Source organism: Euleptes europaea, chromosome 2 (assembly GCF_029931775.1).
Source record: "Euleptes europaea isolate rEulEur1 chromosome 2, rEulEur1.hap1, whole genome shotgun sequence".
NCBI lineage: Eukaryota > Metazoa > Chordata > Lepidosauria > Squamata > Sphaerodactylidae > Euleptes > Euleptes europaea.
In genome coordinates, this window is record NC_079313.1 from 98,949,539 (window position 1) to 98,972,832 (window position 23,294).

The 23,294-nt window shown below is 41.7% G+C and overlaps 1 protein-coding gene across 4 annotated transcripts in view; it reads left to right on the forward strand.

The window, feature by feature from the left end:
* The window catches only part of MAGI3 (membrane associated guanylate kinase, WW and PDZ domain containing 3), a 175,889-nt gene extending 159,142 nt beyond the window's left edge, over window positions 1–16,747 (forward strand). For 2 of the 4 annotated variants that reach the window (XM_056867529.1, XM_056867530.1), the window contains exons 20-22: window positions 4,948–5,086; window positions 8,943–9,031; window positions 14,924–15,061. In XM_056867529.1, the coding sequence (XP_056723507.1) occupies window positions 4,948–5,086; window positions 8,943–8,992 (189 nt within the window). In that variant the 3' untranslated portion in view covers window positions 8,993–9,031; window positions 14,924–15,061. Of the gene's footprint in view, window positions 1–3,175; window positions 3,221–4,947; window positions 5,087–8,942; window positions 9,032–14,923 lie in introns of all 4 variants that reach the window. The other 2 variants (XM_056867528.1, XM_056867527.1) reach the window with 2 other exon arrangements.
* The last annotated feature ends 6,547 nt before the right edge of the window (window positions 16,748–23,294 follow it).

Genomic DNA, 23,294 nt, shown 5'->3' on the forward strand with positions numbered 1-23,294 from the left:
CAATATACATTTTCCAGGAATTTGCTGTTGTAAGGTTTTTTTGAGTTCACTTGCTGGATGTATTCAGATTCTTTGCTTCTCTGTTTTTCCATTGTACCAATGTTTCTTTTAAAAAAAAATTTGGTCCTCAGAAAAACAACTCATTTTGTGGAGTTTGCCATTCTCCAAGCATCTATCCATTATAGTATATATAATCAATCTCCTGTCTTTTTTTCTTGAAAATGACTTAACATGCAGCTGATTATAAGGGAGTAAAATTGTCATCACACCTTGGAAACTGATCTTGTTTACTGGGAAATCAACCACTCAAGTATTAGAGGCATAAATGTGTCAGTCCATCGCAACAAAGTCTTGTGACACTAGAAAGACACTATAGCTTAGTCAATCAATCAATCATCACCTTTATTGGCATAAAAAGGACTTAACCAATCGGGTAGCAGAATTCTTACAACATGCAATAAGCATAAGGGAGCTTGTATCTTAACTGTGAATTTTTTAAATTTGATGCTGGATGTTCTGTAGCTTTGTCAGATAAATGAAGAATTTATACTCACCTGTGTGCGTATGTGTGTGTGTGCGAGAGAGAGTTTGTATCTACATGCATACATATGTTTACATGCTCAGGTACAGGGAAAAAGTAAACAATGAGCCAAAGGCCACTGAAATATGATGTAGAAATTTATATGATATAGAATATTTCTGTGCAGACTCTAAATGTGTACAATATGAGAACAGTGTGATCCATTCATGACAGCAGTTCCTGACTGTTTCTGGCTATGACAGGTTAATCAGAACTGTGAGCTTCTTTTCCATTAGAAGTGTTAAATTACATCCAAATTGAATAAAATAAAATTTGCTAATACATTTTAGCTCAGTTCATGTTGGGATTTCCCTTTGTAGTCTTTTTGTTCAGGTACGGTGACTTGAGGTCTACTGTACAATGTATTGGAAGCTGATACCTTCTGCCACTTCCTTCCAAAAGTTACCATTTCTGATGTCTGATTTGTGTCCACATTCTCTGGGATAGAGACTGACTTATTTGTCCTATGTAGACAGCAGAGCAGCATTGTTGACAGGTGATGACATAAATCCCATTGGATGGCAGATGAATGAGCCTTTGCTGGTACGACTGTTGCTGCTGGGTCACTCAGGTGTGATGACTTTGGCAGAGCTACTGAAGTCAAAAGTATGTGTATTTTCTCTGGGTCAATCAGCATGGGTTTTCTTACGACTAGCGTACCATCCATTTTTAAACTACATTCATGCAAGCCCTTTCACAGTAATATTTTTAAAAATGGTGTCTGGGGCAGAATGGTTTGATGGGGACAAGGCCAGAAGCAGTTGGCTTTTTCTGTTTCCATTGTACTCTGTAGTCATATATGCCCTGATTTGGATCGCCCAGGCTAGCCCGATCTCTCAGAAGCTAAGCAGGATCAGCACTGGCTAGTGAGTGGATGGGAGACTGCCGAGGAAGTCCAGGCTTGTTATGCAGAGACAGGCAAGGGCAAGCTCACTCTGAATGTCTCTTGCATTAAAAAACTCAGCAGGGTCACCGTAAGTCAGCTGCGACTTGACAGCATTAAAAAAAAGTTATATGTGCTCACATAATGGTAAGTCTAGCCATGGGTAAGATAACTGTCTACTACTGTTTTGGAGAGAGAATATATAACTTGCTTTTGGGGTTCTGTGCATTAGCAGTCTCCTTTTGTAAATATGGCATCTTTATACCTTTAAAAATGGGGAAGCATCACATTTAGAAATGGATCTGGCTTCCAAAAGTACCATAGAAAACATCCATTTACTTTCTAGTGTCTATAACATTTTAACTCTTTAATTTTTACAAAACCCCTACAACGAAGGCAGACCCTGTTCTTACGTTCACTGTTGTATAGATAGGAAATACCCATGTTGGAGCTGGATTTGATCACAGTTTAAAGTTGAGCACCCTATGCACTGTTTCACATTTGCTCCTGTGCATTTGGGATGTTTGTCAGTAAAGAAAAAAACCATCTTGCCCCTTTTCTATAAGCACTACTGATACAGTGCTGCTCCATTGGTCATTTATTCTCTCTAAGCAAAATAAAGGCTTTGTTCATTGTTCTACCTGCAGTGTATTTACCCTGGCTTGCTGAGGATTTGACCAGACTGTTTTTCAGAGTATTTAAAAAGTGTACACTGAGCTGACTGGTAGAAATCCATACTGAGCTGACTGGTAGAAATTTGTTTTCTCTTGGACCATTATTACTTTAATATATTTCATTCTGGAATGTATTTTTAAAGTACGAAATTATATCTGCAAGGATTTTTAAGAGTTAATGGTAGCTAGCACCTGATTTTCGTTACAGAAGCCTTTGTGTGGCTGAGTAACCTGTGATGCATTGCTACCACAGGGTTTTTATTGCAGTGATCTGAGCGAATGATGACATTTGTCTCTAACTGGCCGTAAGGTAGTTAAGATAACGAAACCTGAAACCAGTTACAGATTTGAGCCACAAAAGCTGCCCTATACTATTTCTCAGTCAGTGTAGAATCTTTCCACCTAAATAAATGCGTTCACTGAAATGAACTCCTCTAGTATTTCATGGTCTTTTCAACCTCACATTAAATAGCTGAAGAGGGAGTATTGTAAAGCTTTGTAAACTGTCCCCATTCTCAAACACAGAAACTGTTCCATATAACTGGGTTGAAACACCACTTTGTCCCATGTTTTATGTGCTATCTGTTCCATCCCCTTCATTATACCTGGAGTATCAGACTTTAACACAGCATCATGTAAAATAGCAAGACATTATATAACACGCAGAACTCAACAACGGCAGATTGTATGTAATGGTGACCCCTTGTGGTAAATCTACTTAACTGCAATCACACACATTACAATCCTTGGGTTATTTGTTCCTTTACCTTGACATCCTACCCACCTCCCGCCCCAAAAAGACAGTTCCATACTAGTCAGTCAAGAGTTGGCATCAGCATGCATTGTTCTGTACTTAGAAAATGCCTCAAACTGTAAGCACCCCATGTGCTCACAAGAAAGCGATCCCAGTCCTCCAATTCAACCCCCACTTCCATTCCACCCACTACTTGTTGCTCATCTTGGAAGCATCTACTCTTTCTCAGCATTCCTAAAAATGTTATGATTTTTCCTTATTTCTTTTATACCAAATCCTTTCAGAAGGAGGCATCTCCACAGTCCAGCTCTGTCAGACCTTCAGAACGGGTATTTGTTCTCTCATTCTCCCATTTTTCACTTTAATTTGCCTCCCTGTTCAAGATCATTCAGTATAATACTTGAAGGGGCAAATATTTAAAACATGTAAGAAATTCCAGAACAGTACCTCAAAACAGCTAGTACTGTTCAGCACTACCCATCAGCACCCACATGTGGGGCCTGATTTAAGCGTGGTGCTGATAGGGAAGAACTTGCCTGTGCAACATTGTGTATGCCAACCTTCTTGTTCAAACTGTATCCTCAGGGCTAGACATGCAATGTTAGCACCCCAGAGATCGGCTAGCCTAGGATCATCTTGTACTGATATATTAATGTTGCACACATAGCAGTGTTCAGTGGGTAGACACCCAGTTTAAACAAGTCACAGAGTATGTGAAATGTCACACAAGTTCTTCTTGCTTGCTACAGTCGCAGTTATATCAGGTCTACATGACTGTCACAGGAAGTAGAGCTGTTTTGAAGTGTCAAGACATTGAGTCAGCTCTAGGAGTTGGTTCTGCATGTTAGATTCTAGGTGGTGGAGGAATAAGCATGCTTTTGGGCAGCGGGTGGTGATGCAGGTCCAGCATATGTTTATTTCAATATGGGTGATGTTGGGTGTTTGGTAAAGCAAGGTGTAGCTAAAAAGGATATATTTAATGATATGAGACATTATACTGCCAAACTGAAGGCAATCCAAGATTGGATTTGAGATTAGGGTGATAAAACAATAATTATGGTAGACCAGGAATATAGTAAAACCATTATTTACTATGCTTAAAAGAATTGTGTTATGAAAAGAAATTATTTTGTTCTTATATTCCATTACTGAATATGGGATATCTGGAGCAGTAAAACAATGCCAAAATATCACTATTAATCTCTGTAGAGAGAGGCATATTTCATTTTAGACCAACACTTAGGAGTTTCAGTCTGTGGGAAACACACATATGGACTTTTCTTAACTGTAGATTCATTTTTATGAAGAAGTTACTGTCCAAAGAATTGGGGACATTTACCTTTCTAGGGTTGCAAACCTCCAGGTAAGGCCTAGAAGTCTCCCAGAATTACTGTTCATCTCCAGACTACAGTTCCCCTGGAGAAAATGGTTGCTTTGGAGAATGGACTCTATGGCATTATACCCCATTGAGGTCCTTCCCCTTCCCAAATCCTGCCCTCCCCAGGCTCCACCACCAAATCTCCAGGAATTTTCCAACCAAATTTGGCAACTGTATTATATTCATATTTTCTCCTTTTTGCAAGAGAGGAAATAAATGCTAGAAAAACTACACTTGAAAAACCAGTTAGTTCTGTGGTTCTTAGCCCATTAATCCATTACCACCCACCAAATACACATTACCTTCCAGTGTACCCTGAGCCACAAAAGGGGGAGGGGCATAAAAACAGCACATAACCCCCCCCCCAGTTATACTTGTCACACTAAATTGATATGGAGGTCAATTTTTATACATATAAAAGATTATATCTGTAATAGATCATTATTTTGTAATGTTTAAATCCTGTTTGAGGCTTCTGAATGTAACTTTTAATCCTCTTTTATAACTCTTGATTATTTATATTATGGGCTGGATCCAAAGGAATTGATGAAAGGCACACAACCTGTAATATACTGGTCGGGGGATGTTTTAAAAGGAGGAAGGAGCTAAAGTACTCTTCATAAAGAGCAGGCATTTGAATTATACCGTAACTTAATTTTGGTGCTTTTCTCTCCTCAGGTTGGTGACCAGATTGTTGAAATCAATGGGGAACCAACCCAAGGAATCACCCATACAAGAGCCATTGAATTGATTCAGTCTGGAGGAAATAAAGTTCTCCTGCTTTTGCGACCAGGAACTGGCTTAATACCAGATCATGGTAAGATGCTGGAACTGCTGACTTGTCCACACAGCTGGTGGAGGAGAGAGCGAATTGATTTTTATCTGCGTTTCATATTGAGAATGGTGCTGTTCTTCATTGTTAAGAGAGCAATGAGGAGATGGCCAACTCTACCTCCTTCTTGGGAAGCACATCCAGGAACCTGACTGCCTAGTTTCAGCTCTGCATTTAGACATTCCCATTCTCCCCCCACCTTCTGTTCCTATAGCCCCTGAATTGTCCTCCGGCTCCCTACATTCTTTTTCCTCTTTCTTCCCTGCAGTAATTAAGGTGAATTTATTTATTTATTTACATTCTTATATCCCGCTCTCCTCGGCAAAGATGTGGTACATCTCCAAGGCTCATGATAGCAGAGGCACTTTTTGAGCTCATCTAGTTCATACCAGTCACCTTCATGTGACATCCTCAAGAGAAACAATTATGCAGTTGAAGGATATCCCTGCTTCTCTAAGTGCTGTGTAACCAAAAGATCACCTGGAAGTCCTTCCACACAAGGAAACAATCACTGTGGAACATGCTGAGGAGCCTCATAAGTTCCATTCCTACACATTGATTTCCTTACTTTCAGAAAATTCATGCCAAATGTTCTCTTTATAGTGATGATCCCAACCTTGATTTGTATTGCTCCCAAAGTAGTTTCTGTTCTCTCAACCAGATCCCTCATCCCTTCCTAAAGTCAGTTCTATGTTTGGCAGCCTTCCCAAAGGTTTAGAACAAGGAGAAGAGTTGGTTTTTATATGCCAAGTTTCTCTACCACTTAAGGGAGAATCAAACTGGCTTACAATTACCTTCCCCTCCCCACAGCAGACACCCTGTGAGGTAGGTGGGGCTGAGAGAGCTCTAACAGAGCTGTGAATAGCCCAAGGTCACCCAGCTGGCTTCATGTGTAGGAGTGGGGAAACCAACCCGGTTCACCAGATTAACATCCACTGCTCATGTGTAGGAGTGGGGAATTAAACCCAGTTAGAGTCCACTAATGAACTGCCCTGAGAAAAATGAATGGAGCAACAAGATGTATGTCCTCTGGACACTCATCACAATGCAAGAATGTGTTCTAATCCACCATTAGCAGCGTAGATTTCCCAGGCTCTATCCTTGCATACAGTATCAAACCAGGGCAGGAAGCACCCTCTCTAAAGACACATGAATAGCAGCTTCAGAGGTATGAGTGCTCATTTTTATAAGACATTGTGAGACTGATAGCCTGTCCATAGCAGAAGCTTTCTTAGGTGGAGAGTACTCCCACTGACCCTGTAAAGGGGGAACAGCAAGGTTCATTCATCTGACCTATCCCAACAGTATTGGTACTGCTCTTTTAAATTCTTCTGACCTTTTTTATAATTCTGAAAGAAAAATGGAAGTCTGATCTACCTTACAGTTATCTTCTCCATCATAAGGAAGCCAGCATTCCCATCTGCTGAGTTTGGAACCTGTGGAGGTTCCCAACTTATTAGATATCTGTTTGGACCGGTACATAGTCTGGGCATTTCCTGCATGTTTTCTCCAATTATAGTCTTATTACCCCCCCCAAAAAAATCTCTTCCTTTGCTTGTGGATAGTATAGATTAGAAGACTGCATCTAGGTTAGCTTAGATTCATTTTTATCTAGAAGGAAATTAAGCTCTGAAACCCATCTTGGAAGGGGTTTCAAGTGTGCTGGCTGTGTCTTCTTAAAGCAAAGAGCAGCTAACTTTCTCCTGACTGCCCTCCTAACAGAGACACAAACTTCATGGTAACTCCTACTGCCTGTTCTGCTTTAGAGAGGTGGTTATAAAATCCTTCAAATCTTGCCAGAGTTTTGGCTTTAATTGACTTAAGGCGCTTGAGAGCAGTCCCTCTGTCTTATCTGTAAAGCAAATAATATGTACAAATAACGAAAAAGCCAGTAGGATATGTTCTCCCATGCGCTCTTAAACTTTTTGTTTTGCTTTGCTAGAGCAACATCCCTTTAAAAAAGTAAATTTATACCTTTTTCACACAGTTTCCTATTCCCTTGGTAAATTTCTGAAGCAATTTTACAACATAAACACATGTATCTGAAGAAGTGAGCTGTGGCTCAAGAAAGCTCATACCCTGCCAGAAATTTTGTTAGTCTTGAAGGTGCTACTGAACTCTTGCTCTATTCTACTGCTGGTGACAGACTAACAGCCCACTCCTGAGCTGAGGCGTGTGGGGAAGAGGCGCAGCGGCACCTCTTCCAAAGCTGTTCCCCTGACGCCTTTTAAAAAAAAAAAGCCATTTTGCGGCTTTTTGTTTGTTTGTTTGTTTGTTTTACTGGGGCTTTTCAGCCCATTGAAAACAGCGAGGCTGCACCTGCTAAATAGCAGGTGCAGCAACGCTGCTCCGGCCTCCGGCGCAAGTGGCCGAAAGTGGTGAGGAAGCCGCCCAAGTGGTGGCTCCTCCCCCCGGAACTCCCCCCTGCGCCGGTGTGGCCTCTCCGCGCCGTTGCCGGTGCCACGGAGAGGCCGCGCCGACGGAGTGGGGAGGCGCAGTCCTGCGGTGCTCGGCCGCCGGTGGGACTGGCCTCGCCGCCGGTGTGAATGCGTGTAACTGCGTGGTTACACACATTTACGCCAGCGGCCAGGTCACACCACATCCTATACACTTTCAGCCCTATTCTCAGGAATGGGCTGTTTACAGCTACCCATTGTGATCTATACACATAGTTGTTACCTATGTAACTTTTTCCATGGCACTTTAAAAAGTAGGTTCTTACATTCCTACTGGATCTTGGTTACCCAGCCTTTCCCTGGAAAAAGAAGCATAGATCATGGATAATCCTTTCAAAACTAATTTTCATTAGGCATAAAGTCACTGTGCAAGTAAGCAGTGTCTCATTGGAGGTCTCATCTTTAGCTAGTAATGCATTAGTTCTCATTAGTTCCATGCATTATTTCAAATATAAAATATATTAGCATTTTTCTTTGCTTGCTGCATAACAATGTCGAATACTTTTCAAACAGTGATGATTTGATCATACAGTAATAATCAATTCTGATTGTGGCTGGTAGCTTTTGCAGGCAAGATGGCAAGTCCAGAAGTGATTGGAAGTGCCTATAAGAACTCTGATTTGGCTTGTACAAGTAAAGTGTTCGAACTCAGGAATAATCCAAAATCCCAGTTTTAAATGTGCTGGGGAAACTGTGTTTTGGACCAGTATGTGCTCTCAGAGCAAAATGAATCCTCCCAGTACTCACAATCACCATTTAACTAGAAAGTTCAGACCCCAGAGAATTCTATGTATGTACTACCTAAGCAAAGTAATAAAGGAGGATGTCATTAATTAAAATAAAACAAAAAGATCTGAATATTTAGGGATGTCATACATGGCTCTGATTTCAGTGAAAGGAGATGCAACCATGGCAGAACACTTCTTGAAATGGTTAGAAAACTTGCTATTAGCTCAGTGATACTGGTGTATGACTGTTAAGTGTGAGCTTCCATACTATGCTCCTTGTAATAATTTGCATCAGCTCTCTTGCCCCACTCAGGTGGAGCTAATACAGCTAGAAAAAGTGTCACTGCCTAATGCAGCAGAATTACCCTGTGACCTACAATTTTAATAATTTTAGACCGTCTGGATTTTTTTTTACTGAAAACAGAAAGAACCAACCTATAGTCAATTGCCAACCTAATGAAAAAGCTAGCAGCAACTGGAGAAACTTCCCTCCCCATGTTATTGTTAAGGTATTAAGGAGAAGAGGGTTTTTCTATACTTAACGCTATACCAGCTCTTGCCCTCTGCTTATGAATCATACATTTCTAATGAAATCTTTTGCTAACTGTGTGCTGTGATTTGGTATATAGTCCTGGGCTTTTTCTCTTCCTCCCTCAGGTTTGGCTCCTTCCAGTTTGTGCTCCTACGTGAAACCTGAGCAGCATTAAAGCTTTCAGTGCTTTTCTTGGTCTTTCCTTAAAGACTTGGTAAATCTGCATGTCTTGTGATTGACCTCTTTTTATTTGCTTTAAATAATAAGTTTTTCACTCTCCTGTTTTTCAGTTTTCTTTTTGGCATGAATTGTAGTAGGGTAGCCTATGACTGATGCAAAAGAATCTGCTTTAGAAGCCACTCACTACTTCAGCTAAGGACTACAGATTCCCAGAAGCCCTTCCTTGTGCCGGCAATGGTCATATTATAGCACATCTTCTAAGAAAATTGGTTATTAAACTGTGGTTTCCTTGCAAACATCAGGAAACCCTGTAATGGCAATTGTCTTCTTTCTGGCTTCTTCTGAAAAACATACACCAATTTTCCATGAGGGTGGCTCTCTCTCCCAAAAATCTATGAGAGTGTGCGCACCATACCCATTTTCCCATCCATCAAATAGAATACAAGAAGGGGAGTGCAGCTGAGAACACTACATATGGCAGCTCTTCTTTACTTAGCTGAGCAGCTCACTTCTCTTTGGGGATTGGCTCTGCGTTAGCAGGGGTTTATAGAGCTTGAACCTGGACTGATGATAGGTCAAGCAATGTAGGCCCAGGAATTACAGTAAGAACAACAGGTTGCCTACTTATAACACTTGTTCAGGTGGTCATCTGTGCATTCATACTGATAGGCTTTGCACCTGTGCTGAACCTCAATTTTGAAACTTCTAGAGCTACCATTTAACCATGAAAGACCCTCCCCTCAGTGAGGAATCGTGTCTTCCTGCTTAGCTCCTTCCAAAAGATAAGAGGGCAGCATAGCAAGTTAAAGGCACCTGTGACAGAGAAGGTGGGTGGGTTGTGTGATTGCACAGAGGACCGTTCAAAGAACAAGGATTGCTGGTAAACTGACGGTTGTTATTTCGTGGTCTCTGTGCATCACACTAATGGGTATAGTTCAGCAAGCTGACCTATCTGGAGGCAAGTACAAGTGCTTCAGTGAAACAGTGAGTTGAGGACAGCTTAGCTGAAGTGTCCATCTGCTCTGGTTCTGACATCTAGAGCATAGTGCCTCATGAAAGTGCAAGACTGGGACCAGGTGGCTGCTCTGCAGAGCTCAGGAAGAGGAATCTTTCTGCTGAGAGTTACAGATACAGCCAGCAGCCCTTGTGGAGTGAGCTTGAATTGTCCCTGGAATTGGCTTATGATCCAGCTCATAGTGCAACTTGATGATCAAAGAGATCCAGTGGTTGAACCTCTGTGATGAGGTACGCTGTCCTTTCTTGGGACTCAGGTATTATAAAAATTGGTATGCATATTGTCCAAAGGCTGCAGTCTTTCTGATGTGCATGGACATGGCCTTCCTCACATCCAAGGATTTCTCACACTCCACGATCTGGTTGAGATGAAAACCTGATGCCAGCTTCAGCAGAAAGAAAGCATCTGTATGAAAGGCAACCTCCTCCTTGTTGAACCTTACATAAGGAGGGTCAGCTTGTAAGGCACAAGGTTCAGATAGCCTTCTTGGCAGTTTTAATGGTAACAAAAAAAGGTCACTTCAAGAGTAAGGAGGTGGCCAGTGATTCAGAAGTCTTACCCATGAGTTGGGTGAGGACATGCTGCAGGTCCCTTCAGGGACTGGTGACTGAACTGGAAGATAAAGTTGAACAAGGCCCCAGAAAATTGTTTTGATACAAACTGAAAAAGAGCAAATATCTATACATGAGAAATTGAGAAGCAGAGATCACAGCCAGATGAACTGAGATAAGTACACCAGTCCTGCTGACTTGACACTGAAACTCCTGGCTCAGGTATCTTTAAGAGTCCATTTGTGTACAATTGTACCTTAGTGATTGTGTGTGCCTGCTGAAGTGTTGTCATTGCCTAAGACTACAGGTGGGGATAGAAGTGATAGTGTACTTGTTGCATCTCCTGCAGGCCAAGTTGTTCAGAGCACTGGATGCTGCACCACCCTATTTACTGATGTAGTACATGGTGGTAGTGTTATTAGTGGCCATCTGTACCGCTCTGCCTTGTGGGCTGGGAAGTTAGGAAGAAGTGACTTGTATACCAAAGAGGTTCCAGGTGGTTGATATGAAAGTGTTTTTTCTAGGATGACCAGGGCAGTCTAGAGTGAATGTCACAGTGGGCTCCCCAGCCCCAGAGGGAGATACCTGTAGTTAGATTTAAATGCAGAGACTCATGATTGTGGCCATCCATCCAGTACCAGAGAGAATGCAATGCTTTCAGAGGCATGTGAAGGATTTTCTGCTGAGACTCCAATATAGGCTGGAAATGTAGAATGAATAAGAAATGAAGAGGTCTCATGCAAAGTCTATTGATGCATACTGCAGAGATGCAAGCCACATGATCTTTCCCTTTATGATTATGATGGACTGCTGAGGAAAATAAGTCTATGAAGACCATTCTTTGATCAGAACTAAGTATTTCTTGTCAGCTGTACAGTAATGCCCTTATGTTTGGGCATGGCAAGGGTACAAACTCCTTTTACCCAAAGGTCCAGTGAGGCTAGCATATGCAGCTGAATAAGAGAGAGGTGAGAAGATGCTGTAATCATCTGTGTAAGAGAATAGTAATTGTTTGATGTGGTGCAGTGAAAACCTTTGGAGAGTGGAGTGGCTGAAGGGTAATGCATACTGATAGTGGTGATCTTGCACAGCAAACTGGACTAATCTCTGATGTGACTTCATTGAAATGTGGAAGCAGGCATCAGAAGCAAAACAAGCACCCAATGTCAGAAGGAGAAGAACTAGGTCTTGAAGTTGTTGATATCCGAGATTGAGGATGGACCTCAATCTGTCTTTGGGACCATGAAGTAGCCAGAATAGACCCTACATTGCTTTGGAAGCATGACACAGTTTCTATTGCTTCGTTGTGCCAGAAAGATGCTATGTCTTGGAGAAGGGATAGTTGCAAACACACTGCATGGTGGAAATGAAGAGAATTCTGTGGTGTATTCAGCAGTAAAAGCCAGTGCTGAGATGTTATGGCCTCCCTCCAAGACTGAAAGATGTTGACGAAGATGGGACAAGAGGCAGAGCAAAGTCACAAAAATTCTCAAAAGCTCTGCTTGGAGCCCAAAGAGCCTTTGGACTGATGGGCTAAGAAATGAGATTTGAAGAAGGAAGAGTTATGAAGAGAAGGGCTTGTAAGAAGAAGAGCAGTCCAGTGGAGTGTCAGTGGAGTTCGGTCATGTAGATGCAGGATTCCAAGAGTGTTGTGTTTGCCTCTTGAATGAGGATGATGTAAGGCCAATGGATCCAGTAGTTGAATGTAACTTTTGAATCCCCTTGAGCATCTCACTGGTCTTTTCTCTAAAGATGTCCTCCCCTTCAAATGGCTAGTCTTCAATCCACACAATAATTTTACATGGTGTTGTATCAGGATAGCTGCTCCCATGGGCTTAGCCCCACAACCAGCTTTATGCTTTGATGTCAAGGGCTGTTGCCATGTGAGATGTAGAACATCATCTCCAAAGACCCACATCAGTCTTATCACCTCTCTTAGGATGTCAAAGAAAAACTGGAGTGTCTCCCACAGTGTTGGTACATCATACAGGACAGGTAGTTAGATAGGTTGATTGAGGTATAGACTCTCTTCCCTACCCCATCCAGCTTTCCTGCTCTATTCATTTATCAGAGCCAAATGAGAACCTTAATAGCCCTTGCCTAGAATAGTCTCAGTCATAACTGAATTAAATGTAAGGGAAGAAGAATTTATATCTGGTATCTAATAGACATTTTTAATGCATGTGGATGTTGGCAAGACTGAAGCTGGCTAGCACGGGTCATCAGGAGTGATATCACTATATGCGATTCTCCAATACCAGATCTACTTGAGAAGACTGGTGTGTAACTTTCTGCTCAAGCACAGTAGCTACATGACTTGTTTGTTCAGAGTAGAGCCTAAATAGCCTGGAGGACCAAAATGGCATTCAAAGTCAATGAGTCTGAAGCCTGGTCACAAACCTTGGATTCCAGTGGAAAAGAAACGTCTTTGTGCTTTGGCGCACTAGACACCAATAAGCTCCTGTGGGACACTGAGAATGTTGCTGTGTGACAGGCTACATTGGTGGCACGTGGGGTGTCAGTTGTGTGGCCAACAAAGAAAGAACTGGGGAAGCTACATTGGTGGAAAGTAGAAAGTCCCACAGTTGTATCACCAGATGAAGTAATAGTGGTAGACTAGTCTCTAAGGTAAATAATACCAGGTCTGGTTATATCAAGCCTGTAGCTGAAGTGTTGAGGCTGCTGGTATGTGCACCAGGAGACTCTGGTGATACAGTGATTAACTAGGGTTTGAATGGCCTCCAATAAAGGTGAGCAGAATAATGGGCCAGACAGCATGGCAAATACTATTCCTAGAAGAGACAGTACGATCAATCAGTGTCCCACTAGTAATCTGGGTACTTTGTTGAGAGTTTTCACCTTTAGACTGAGACCAGTGAGAATGCAATCATCAGTCAGGGAAGAAGCCCTAGAAGATCTTTAGTAACAGTATGAGGATGGTGATAGCTCCCAAAGGAAGCAAGACATTAGAGCTGATAGCCAAGGCAGTCTAATTGGGAAGTGCTCACGTTAGCCTTCTGATTCCAAGGTGATGGTTTTCAGAGAGGTTTCCAGTATGAGAAAGAAGAGCAATGGATTCTTCACTGACATAACCTCCAAAATCAGCTCCAACATTGATAGCATTGGTGGGACAGTGGACAGCAGCGCTGGTAGAGCAGTGAACAGGACCAAAATGATGAGCTCCATGCCCAATAGGGCCAGTACCAAGGAAACCAGGGGAGCTGTGTGCTGATGATGATTTGACTTCTTGGCTTTGGACAGAGATACAGACTGAACATTCCTCTTAGAAGCTTAATACAGTACATGCTTAAGAAGAGGCTTTGAGTCCAAGTGACTGTTGCCAGGCAGTTGAAACCACAAAGACTGGAGCATTGGGGTGGAAGGATCTATCAGTTCCTCTGACACCATCAGGGCCTTCTCCCAAAACAAGACCTGATTTTGATGAGCCTACTTGGTGAACTTTGGGCAGGCCCACAAACAAGGCCTGATTTTGACGAGCCTACTTGGTGAACTTTGGGCAGTGGATGCAAGCACTGACTTTGCGTTGCTTCCCTGGACAGAGAAGACAATAATTGTGGCTGTTTTTAAGATGGAGTTTTCCCCTGCCTGTTGGCAGTTTTTTTTAAATTGCCTTCTGCACCATAAGCACCTAAATGCTGTACTCAAAGAAAAACTGTATAACTAAACTTACTACTATTACACCCACATACACCACAACTTATGGGAAAACTTTTTAAATTTTATATAGATAATGTAATGGAGAAGGTTCCTGATAAATTCAGCCTACCACTGGCAGCTGTCAGAATGCCGAGTGGGAACGCATCACTTTTCTCCCTTTGGCACGAGCAGTCAAAATTGTCTCTTTAAAGGGAGAGGATTGTCAGGCCTAAACACTGGTTCCAGAAGTTTCCAAACTGAGGCTGTGCTCAGGTGAAAAGCAAATCAATGTAATGCACAGATACCACAAAGTAGTTAAAAAAAAAAACCTCCTGTACTTTTAGTTGTCATATAGAAGACTCCGCTGTGGAGTTTACTGGCAGATGAGCTGGATTTAAGGACTTCTCAACATGTGGGAGTTTGGGACACCCAGAAACCAAGTTTGCAAAACAGGAAGGAAGGCATGAAGACGTCAAGACTAAGCAGTATTGGTTCAATACATATATTAGCAAATGAATACAAAGTCTATAAAGCTGTGCTTTCCTCATGCCATTTTAGAGACCTGTTGGCTTACTACAGTATGAGCGTTTGTTATTGTTCTACCTAGATTATCATTAATTCTAAAAGGTCTTTTAATGTTTATAATTAATTTTTAAAAATATTGCTTAACATCTTTTTTTTTTTTTTTTTAATTCTGACACAGGTGATCTGGATAGTTTTAATCCAACATCCTCAAGTGTAATTCATGGTGATCAGACACCACTTCCCTCATCCTCACATTCTGCTTCCACATCTGAAGTATCTCATTTGCCAGGATCAGAAGAAGCTTTAATGAAAGTTCAGATGACTGAAAAACTGGAAGAACTGAAGAACACTGTGCCTGAAAAGAAAAGCACTTTAATGGAAAACCACTTGGAGATGGAGAATACAACCTCTACACAAAGGAACGTGAACAAGCGGGACCTCCCCTCCAGCCTCGGTAATGAGGTGGCACATAGTAATGCACAGTTAGCAAAGGGCAAGGCAACCAGCAGAGGTAGATCAACCAGCAGAGGCAGATCAGCTAGTCCAAAAAAGTTAAGCAATACTACTTCCAGAGACCAACATCAAGTACAAAGCACCAGCCCTAGGAGGGGTGAACCTAAAAAACACCACAAGGGGTGGTGCTCAGATCAACCAGAGAGTCCCAGAAGACACACAAACAAGCACCCAGGAACATGTGAGAATGCAGATATTGGAAGAGGCCCTGCCCGGGAAAAGAGAGGCAGATCTGTCAGTCCCCAGAAACATCCAAAGAATGGGAGAAGCAGAGACAAACTAAATATGGAACAAGGGTTACCAGAACTTCAAAACAGAACACCTTCTAATGATAAAACCTCAGCTATATCACCAAAAGATGAAAAAGCTGTATTGGGAGAATGGGGGGCTGTGAAGGAAAACAAAAATCTAAATATATCTACAAAGGATGAGAATTGTCCTTCAGATGCTGCACATACCAAGTCAGTAAAGCAATCTCTCCCACCTTCTAAGGCTAATCAATTTAGGAAGAAAAAGTTGGAAGATGAAAAAATGAAGCCAAGCTTTGAAGAGTCAGACTCTAACCAGTTCCAAATGGTAGGTCTTCCTGAAGATTTAACACTTTCTGGGGAGAAAAACACTAGACTTGATGCAGTAAAGCCTCTGAATAAATTCAGAGACAATGACCTGGAGCCAGCTGACAAAACCAAAGAGGATGGGATTTCCAAATCTGAGACTAGATCTCCGGTGAAGAAAACAATAACTCCTGGACCTTGGAAAGTACCAAGAGCAAGTAGAGTCACAGAAGCAGCGAGTGTGACTGACAAACGGGTTTGACTGACAAAACTTTTTTTAGAGCATATTTTAATTAGGTTTCTAATGTGGTCACAGTTTGTTTTCACAAAACTATCATTTTTCAGACACTGTGATTGACCAGATGAAAAGTACATTTGATTTGATCATACACTAATAAGGCTGCATGAAGGACCTTTTGGATTGCATATAAGAAACTCTCTTCAAAAGCTGCTGTCCTTTTGTCCCTTTTAAAGATTGTGTCCTGCTGCTCCTTATGTTGCACTGCTAAGGCTTTCTGATAGTATTGTGAGTTAATGAACAAAATTATTTAATGCCTATTATCAGTGTAGTCATGACTCAATACTCGTTCTTTGTGCCAAGTTATCTACTGTATCCTGTTGAATCTTCTCCTGCATTTTCCACTGCCACAGAAAAGGAAGATTTTTGTTTAAAGATGAGTATTTACTCAGGCATGCTGCATGTTTACATAAGGGATATTTCTGAGTTCTCACCGCTTAAGCAAGAAGTTGGGTGGGCTGGTTCTCTTGGCTCTTTGGAATCAGGGAGCAAACACACCCCAATAGCTTTTTCCCCCACAAATCTTTGTCCTCAAAACCATTCTGTGCCAGCAAAGTAAGTCTGAGCAAGAAGTGCCGCTTTCTGCATATTTAATGTTTTCATTTTACTTTATAATACCCATTTTGATTCAGTTGTTGATGCCGAAGTTGCGGAACACATTATGTAAATTTCAATCTGAAAATTAAGCAGCAATTTTAAAATCGCAATAGAGTTCCATTAATTTCACTGAGACTACCTTGAAGTATATGGCTTCAGGGTTGCCATCAAATTATGTGGGTTGTATGTGTGTGGTTAGTTTTCTTTTTTGAACAAGCAATTTTTAACAGTAGAAATTAAATATGCAGAGTGTGCATATGCTTCTAGGCTACTATCATGCTGTGCGTCAGAATCTCCTATCTGTTGTTTGGGTCATGTCGTCGCCCCCCCCCCCCCCCCGCCATGCTGGTTAAACACTTGAAAATTTCCTGCCTTGTCTAAAAATTGAAGATCTTAAAACACAACAAGTTAAGTGAACCAGAATCAATCCACCAAGGTCAGCTTCTTAAGAATTGTCCTTTCTTGTGCCTATTAATAGAAGCCTATTCTATTTTACTTTCCCCTTTTTGTATGTATATTATTTTCAACTTCTAAACAGAGTCTATTGAACATACCTCTTTTGTTTCAGCATGTGTGCAAATGTTAATATTGAGGGATGTTAACAATGAAGCACCTTTGTACCTCGGGCATGTAGTTAATTGGAGGTGGCAATCTATAAAGAAAGAGACTTTGGATTTTTCAGTATTCTAGTAATGGTTTGGTTGCCTTTGAATGAGATTGGGTAACAGGAGTGCTTTAGTTTGATCCAGATCAGCAAAGCAGAAAGGAAGGGAAGGGGAGTTTTGCTGAATGAACTCTTACATGATCCATAAATAAAATCTTTTAATTTTTTTCCCGTTAGCCTCCCAGTGGGAAAACAAATATTATGATGTTCCCCAAAGGTTAACCTTAGGAAACAAATGAGTTTTGTTTTTAAATACACTTTAGAAGTTGGGTAAATGAAGTTTTGACTTCCCCTTTCTTACTTCATCATGTTGTCTATTTCAGCTAATCCTTTTATAGTCAGCTTAATTTAACTTATTCTTTTCTCTTTCTTCTCAAGCTTCTTTCCCCATCCTTGTTTTCTCCACCCTTCAGTTATTTCTCTCTCCACCCCCGATCCCCAACTTTTTGGTCTGCTCAACCCGGTACTGTGCATGGATGATTCTTAGAAATTTGTAAGTAGTATAGCAGACCTCTCACTGCTTGGGATGTTCAGTTCATTTTATAACCTGCCATGATTTCTGCTAACCGGTTTTGTAGATTTGATAGTTCTTCAAGCAATCCATGAAAAAAGTCAAAACTTGCTCCCAGTAGCATAGCCAGCGTTGCAGCAACACGTTTGTGTATGTTGCAGACACTTTTCTGATATTATCCATATGAATCCCTAATGCTGAGTGAAACTTTTGTCCCCTCTTCTTCTCCCCCACGTGCAAAAATGGGGAAAGATATGTCTGTATCTGTTATTTACAGAGCCGTTGAATGAGAAAATAGGTGCAAGGCTACTCTTTTCCTACACATCAACGGTCTATCGTTTCAAGAACATTTTATAAGCTTTTCCTCTCATTGGCCAATTTATTCAAGAATTCATTATTATTTTTCTTTATAGTGAAATCATGTAGACCAGGACACTGGGTCATCAATTTTACCACTCCATTGGTTTGCATAGGAACAAAGGTAAGCAGCTGCAAGCTGGAGTTTTTCCTCTTTGCAGCCAGCGCCTCCCCACTGCCATTACATGTGTACAGAGGTATCACCTCTGTTGCTGGATCAAGGCAACTTCTCAGTAACACCAACAGGGAAGCGCTCCTCTCACTTTACAGGGATTTTTGACTGTACCATACCCAGCTCCCTTGCTCAGACTTTTAGTTTCTCTGCAGTACCAAAACCCCACCTGTTCTCTACAGAACACGGCTCACTTGCGGCCAATGAAGGCAGGGTTTGCTGCTTGCTTTGCAAAGCGAATGCTCCAGGTAGACAGGCCAATTTAAGGTGGTCTCTGGGGAAGAAGGGGCAGTGGTCCCTTTTAGTTTCTCTGTGTGATCTTTTTTCACAGTACTTCTCCTTCTGCATGAGCCTATTGTAGAGAGCAACTAAAGCCGGGACTGGTTGTTGGCAACTGTAGGCAAGGCTGAGAGCTTTAGGGATGTTGTTTCTTTTAGAAGTATTGCTTTTGGGGGGATTAAAGACATGGTCTTACATGCCTTTCCTTCCTTGCTGGGTCTGAATACTAGTGCAATGACTAGTGGACTGGTCCAGCCTTCCACGACACTAGCAATTCCATGAATCCTCTGCATGTGAGCACAAGGCAGTGAAGCTCCTGTGATCTCAAATGGGGCACAATTTCAGGATTGAGCTCAGGAACTTTCTTACAGAAGAAGTATATGTGTTGTCAAGGTAACATGAAGCTGTTGCTCAGTTTGTCCGACTTGCTGTTCCCTTGAGATGACTGTGCCACTACAACTTAATCAGAAACAGCCAGCATAAATGGCATCTGGCTTGGCCAGCTACCAGTCATCTGCTCAAGGCTCTAAGCTTCTTAGAGGAAACCGTTGCTGACTGCCCCTTTCCTTACTAACCTTCTCCCAGCCTGATCATCACAAGGATCACCATGAGAGAGACTGAATTATGGAAAGGATTCCAGGAACTGCAGCCAAAGCTTCAGCACAGAGCCTCCTGGCCAGCGACGCTTGTAGGAGAGAAAATGGAATCCTGTTCACTGCTGGAAAAGAAAAGGGGCATCATAGGCAGTCTTGTACTTAGAGGTTCTTCTTCCTTTGACAGTCGGGACCATACACAAGTGTGATAATGCTCATTTAAATCATGTTGGAACATCTATTCACCTTTTTACAAAACTTGAATAAATTGTGTGTCCATTAGCTGTATGAATTTACAAGTCCCCTAGAAATCCTCAGCAGGGCTTTTTCCCTCTGTTGGAACACTACTACTCCCTTCCCCGCCCCTCCACACACACCCCATATCAGAATAGCTTCTGAACTGCTCTCAGCTTGAAAAGCACCTTCTAATAATTTGTCTTAAATGGCGGTGCTCAGGAAAGGAAGATAAAATGCCCCATTGGCTGGGCATATCTGTGGAGGCAAGTCACCGAGACAAAATAAATCGCTTCTGAACAGGAGTTGTACCAGCTGTTTAAGGAAAAAAACAAAACAATTCTGGTTAAACTTTTTAAAATAGTTTTTTTTAATGTGTCATTTGCTCTTGTTTAAGAATTCAAGTTGCTGTAGGAAGTATGTGCAAAATATTGTAGAATATTACTGTGAAAATACTTAATATTTGAGTTAGGCTATGTAGATTTGTATCTTGATAAATGTCATGAATTCTTTCAGTGAGGTTATCTCCACTCGATCACAGAATACAGCATTGAATGAAAACTGCAAAAGTATCAGGATGACGTAGTGAAACTGAAATGGCTCCTTTCCCCTCTACTCAGCAAGTAACTATCATCCAGATGCTCCTCTACCACCTAATGGTGTGACCTAATTTGTTGTCCTCTGTTTAATGTGAACCCTCCTAGTCAGAGATTCTATATCTGTACGTATCTGCATAAAATGACTTAGCAATGTGGCCTTGGAATGCTGAGAAACCTATGGTTGTACTGGATGTAAATGTTTATATATTGTACAGCACCTTTATATATACTTCTGAGGTTCTGACTAGAAAGACCTGTAAATTGCTCATTATTTTTTATATAGATACATTAAAGAGAGACTCTAGTTCATGGCCTCTGGCTTACTATATACTGTAGCTGCCTTTGTGAAGCATTAACTCTTTTGGTTTACGGCTCATGAGAATGTTGGGTTCATTCTAGTCATGAGTGGAAGGAAAATAACTGTTAGCATGGTTCAGAAACACTTGGGCAGACGTGCATACATTGCTGTAACAGATACATTCTGCAGAAGTTCTCTTGCTTCTGCAACCCTTTACACGAGCACAGTTATCATTGTTGGAGTTAGATTCATCATCATCATTTAAACTATTCTTCTGTGACTGGAAAGACTCTTTTGGCTCCAGCAGCAGTAAATATGCATTTGTCCTTCACAAAGAACACAAGGAAACTGTCCACGATTCCTTGGCTTTTCTTTGTCTATATGTCTGACTTAGTTAGAAGTTAATTGTCATGAGTTCTTTCAACAGTTTACAGCTTTTATTTCTGCCAGCATAAAAGTGTACTGTGTTTTCCTTAGAAAGCTCTAGGGCCAGTGTCTCCCTTGAAAGATTATGGTTTCTTCCCCATCAGCAAGTAAAGTTACCTTTATTATAAAAAAACGATTGCCATGCAGTGCCATTTGGCTACTTCACACTTTTTTCCTATTGTGTGGAAAACTATAAAAATATGTTCTGATGCCTGTGCATGCACTTGGGAGATGTTAAGGGTTTTAATTATGAATACAATTTTCACTTACATGTACATAGTAGTATACCTATAAGAAAAAGGCATGTATGAAGCAGCACACTTTCTTTAACCCTACTTGGCAACAACTGCATGTAAAGTGCTGTATCATCAGTCCCCTTGAATAGGAAAAGTTTCAAGGCCAACCCACTTTACATGGGGCTAAATGCCACCAATGGGTGGTATAGTCGATCCCACCAGAAATTTGGCTTTTTAAGTTTCTCTTAACTGTAAAACATCTGTTCTCACTCCATGGCAAGATATAAACATTGCTGTTCTCTCCTGGAGAGACTGTGTTGCTGGTACAGCTCAATCTGAGCTCACATAATGAGTTATTTGGAGAATGCTAATTATATAAAAACTATCATCTCTCCTGGAGTGTGTGGCAGACCTACTGCAAGTCACCTTCTGGTACTGCTTGTAGTTACTAAGCAACTGCAGCCTGAACTGCCAGATGCCTGGAGAGATTATACACATCTTATAGGGATAGAATATCATTCTTTTTTTCTTGTAAGTCAACCAAAATAGGCAAGGGCCACACTGTGATAAAAAGCTTTTCTTGAATGATACTAGGCTTTGCAGTAGATGTATTTTAGGTTTTTCAAAGTGTAGGTCAACATTAATCTGCAGAAAGTATGTGTTTCTGCTAATAACAGAAAAATATCTTAGGGCCATGCTGAGAATCAGACATAATGATTACTATCTGTGGATGCTTAAATCCACAGATCAGGACCATGCAGAGAAAACAGAGGTTTCCCCCCCCAAAAAAAAAAAAAAAAACTAGGGGTGGGCAGAAGAAGCAGGCAGGCAGCTGGGTCTGCAGAACTTCAGGGAGGAGCACAGGCAGGCAGAGCAGGGGATAGAGCAACTGAGATTCCCCCACACACACATGAGTTTGCTGGGGAGAAGTGGGAGCCAGGTCTATGGAGGCAGCCATGTTGCAAGCGGGCAGCCAAGGGCGCAAAGGAGGGGAATGGGAGTCCCCAAATCTTGCAGGTCCCTACTTGTCAATATATCTAATTCTTCACATGGCCCCAGCGACTGGGACCATGAACAGCTAAGATAGATCTTTCCACGTACCTGAGAAAAACCAAAGGATTCCAGAAAAATCTGAAAAAAATAATGGGGCGGGGTAAGTCCTCCCAAAATGACAGAAGCAGCACCTTAAGCTCTAAGAAACATCCCCTCTGGGACCTCAGTGGTTATTGTGTAGTGTCACTACACAATCACAATAATATTGCCAGCCTTCAAGCCTTGTTTTCTGTCAGTAAAAGGCAGAGGAAGGGGGAAGGCCCTTTCCAGGGCTATTTTGGCCTGCAAGCCCCACTCTCCTCCCATCTGCGCTAGAGGACTCATCAGGACCAGGTGCAACAGCCGCCACCACCAAGAAACTCACTACCCCATGATTCACCCAGGCCCCATGGGAACTCACTACTATTCAGTAGCAGCCACCATGTAAAAGCCAGTATGCTAGAATGGTAAAAGTATCAGATTAGGCTTTAGGGAGACCCAGGTTTGAATCCTCACTCTGCAATGAGTGAGCCAGTCACTCTCAGCTTAACCTACCTTATAGGATTGTAAACGGAGATGAAAACAATATAAGCTGCTTTGGGGAGATGAAAACAATATAAGCTGCTTTGGGTACCCACTGGGAAGAAAGCATATAAATGAATTAAATAATAAATAAAGCTGAAAACTAGGGAAGGCTGATGGGTAGGAAGGAGAGAAGATAATGGAGTTGCCAGAAGAGAAAGAAGAAATAGTGGGCGGAAGGTGATACAGGGAAAATGAAGTGTAAAGGGTACCCACCCACCCCTGCCCCAGATCCTTGTGGGTACCCCGTTTGTTCATATTTTAGTGCTCTCCAGTTAGAGTAGTTTGACCTATTTCTTGCAGCAACATAACTCAAAACTGTTGCAACATGTTCTTAATTTCATATTTCTCCAGTAAGAGGCAATGAGTGGTTTCTCCTGTACTCCATGGGAGCTGCAGATTTGTCCCATTAAGTTAACTTTATTTATTAGGATAATTGACCAAGGTTTATTGAACCGTATCTTCAAGCTCTGTGATCCCTTAGAAGTGTAAGGAAGGCTGCATGCATGTTGGTGTAAAGCACCAGCTTCCATACCAAGCCCGGTGCAGACTTCTGCCTGGCCTCCATTGATATGTTCTTGGGCTCTGCACGGGGGAGGACTTA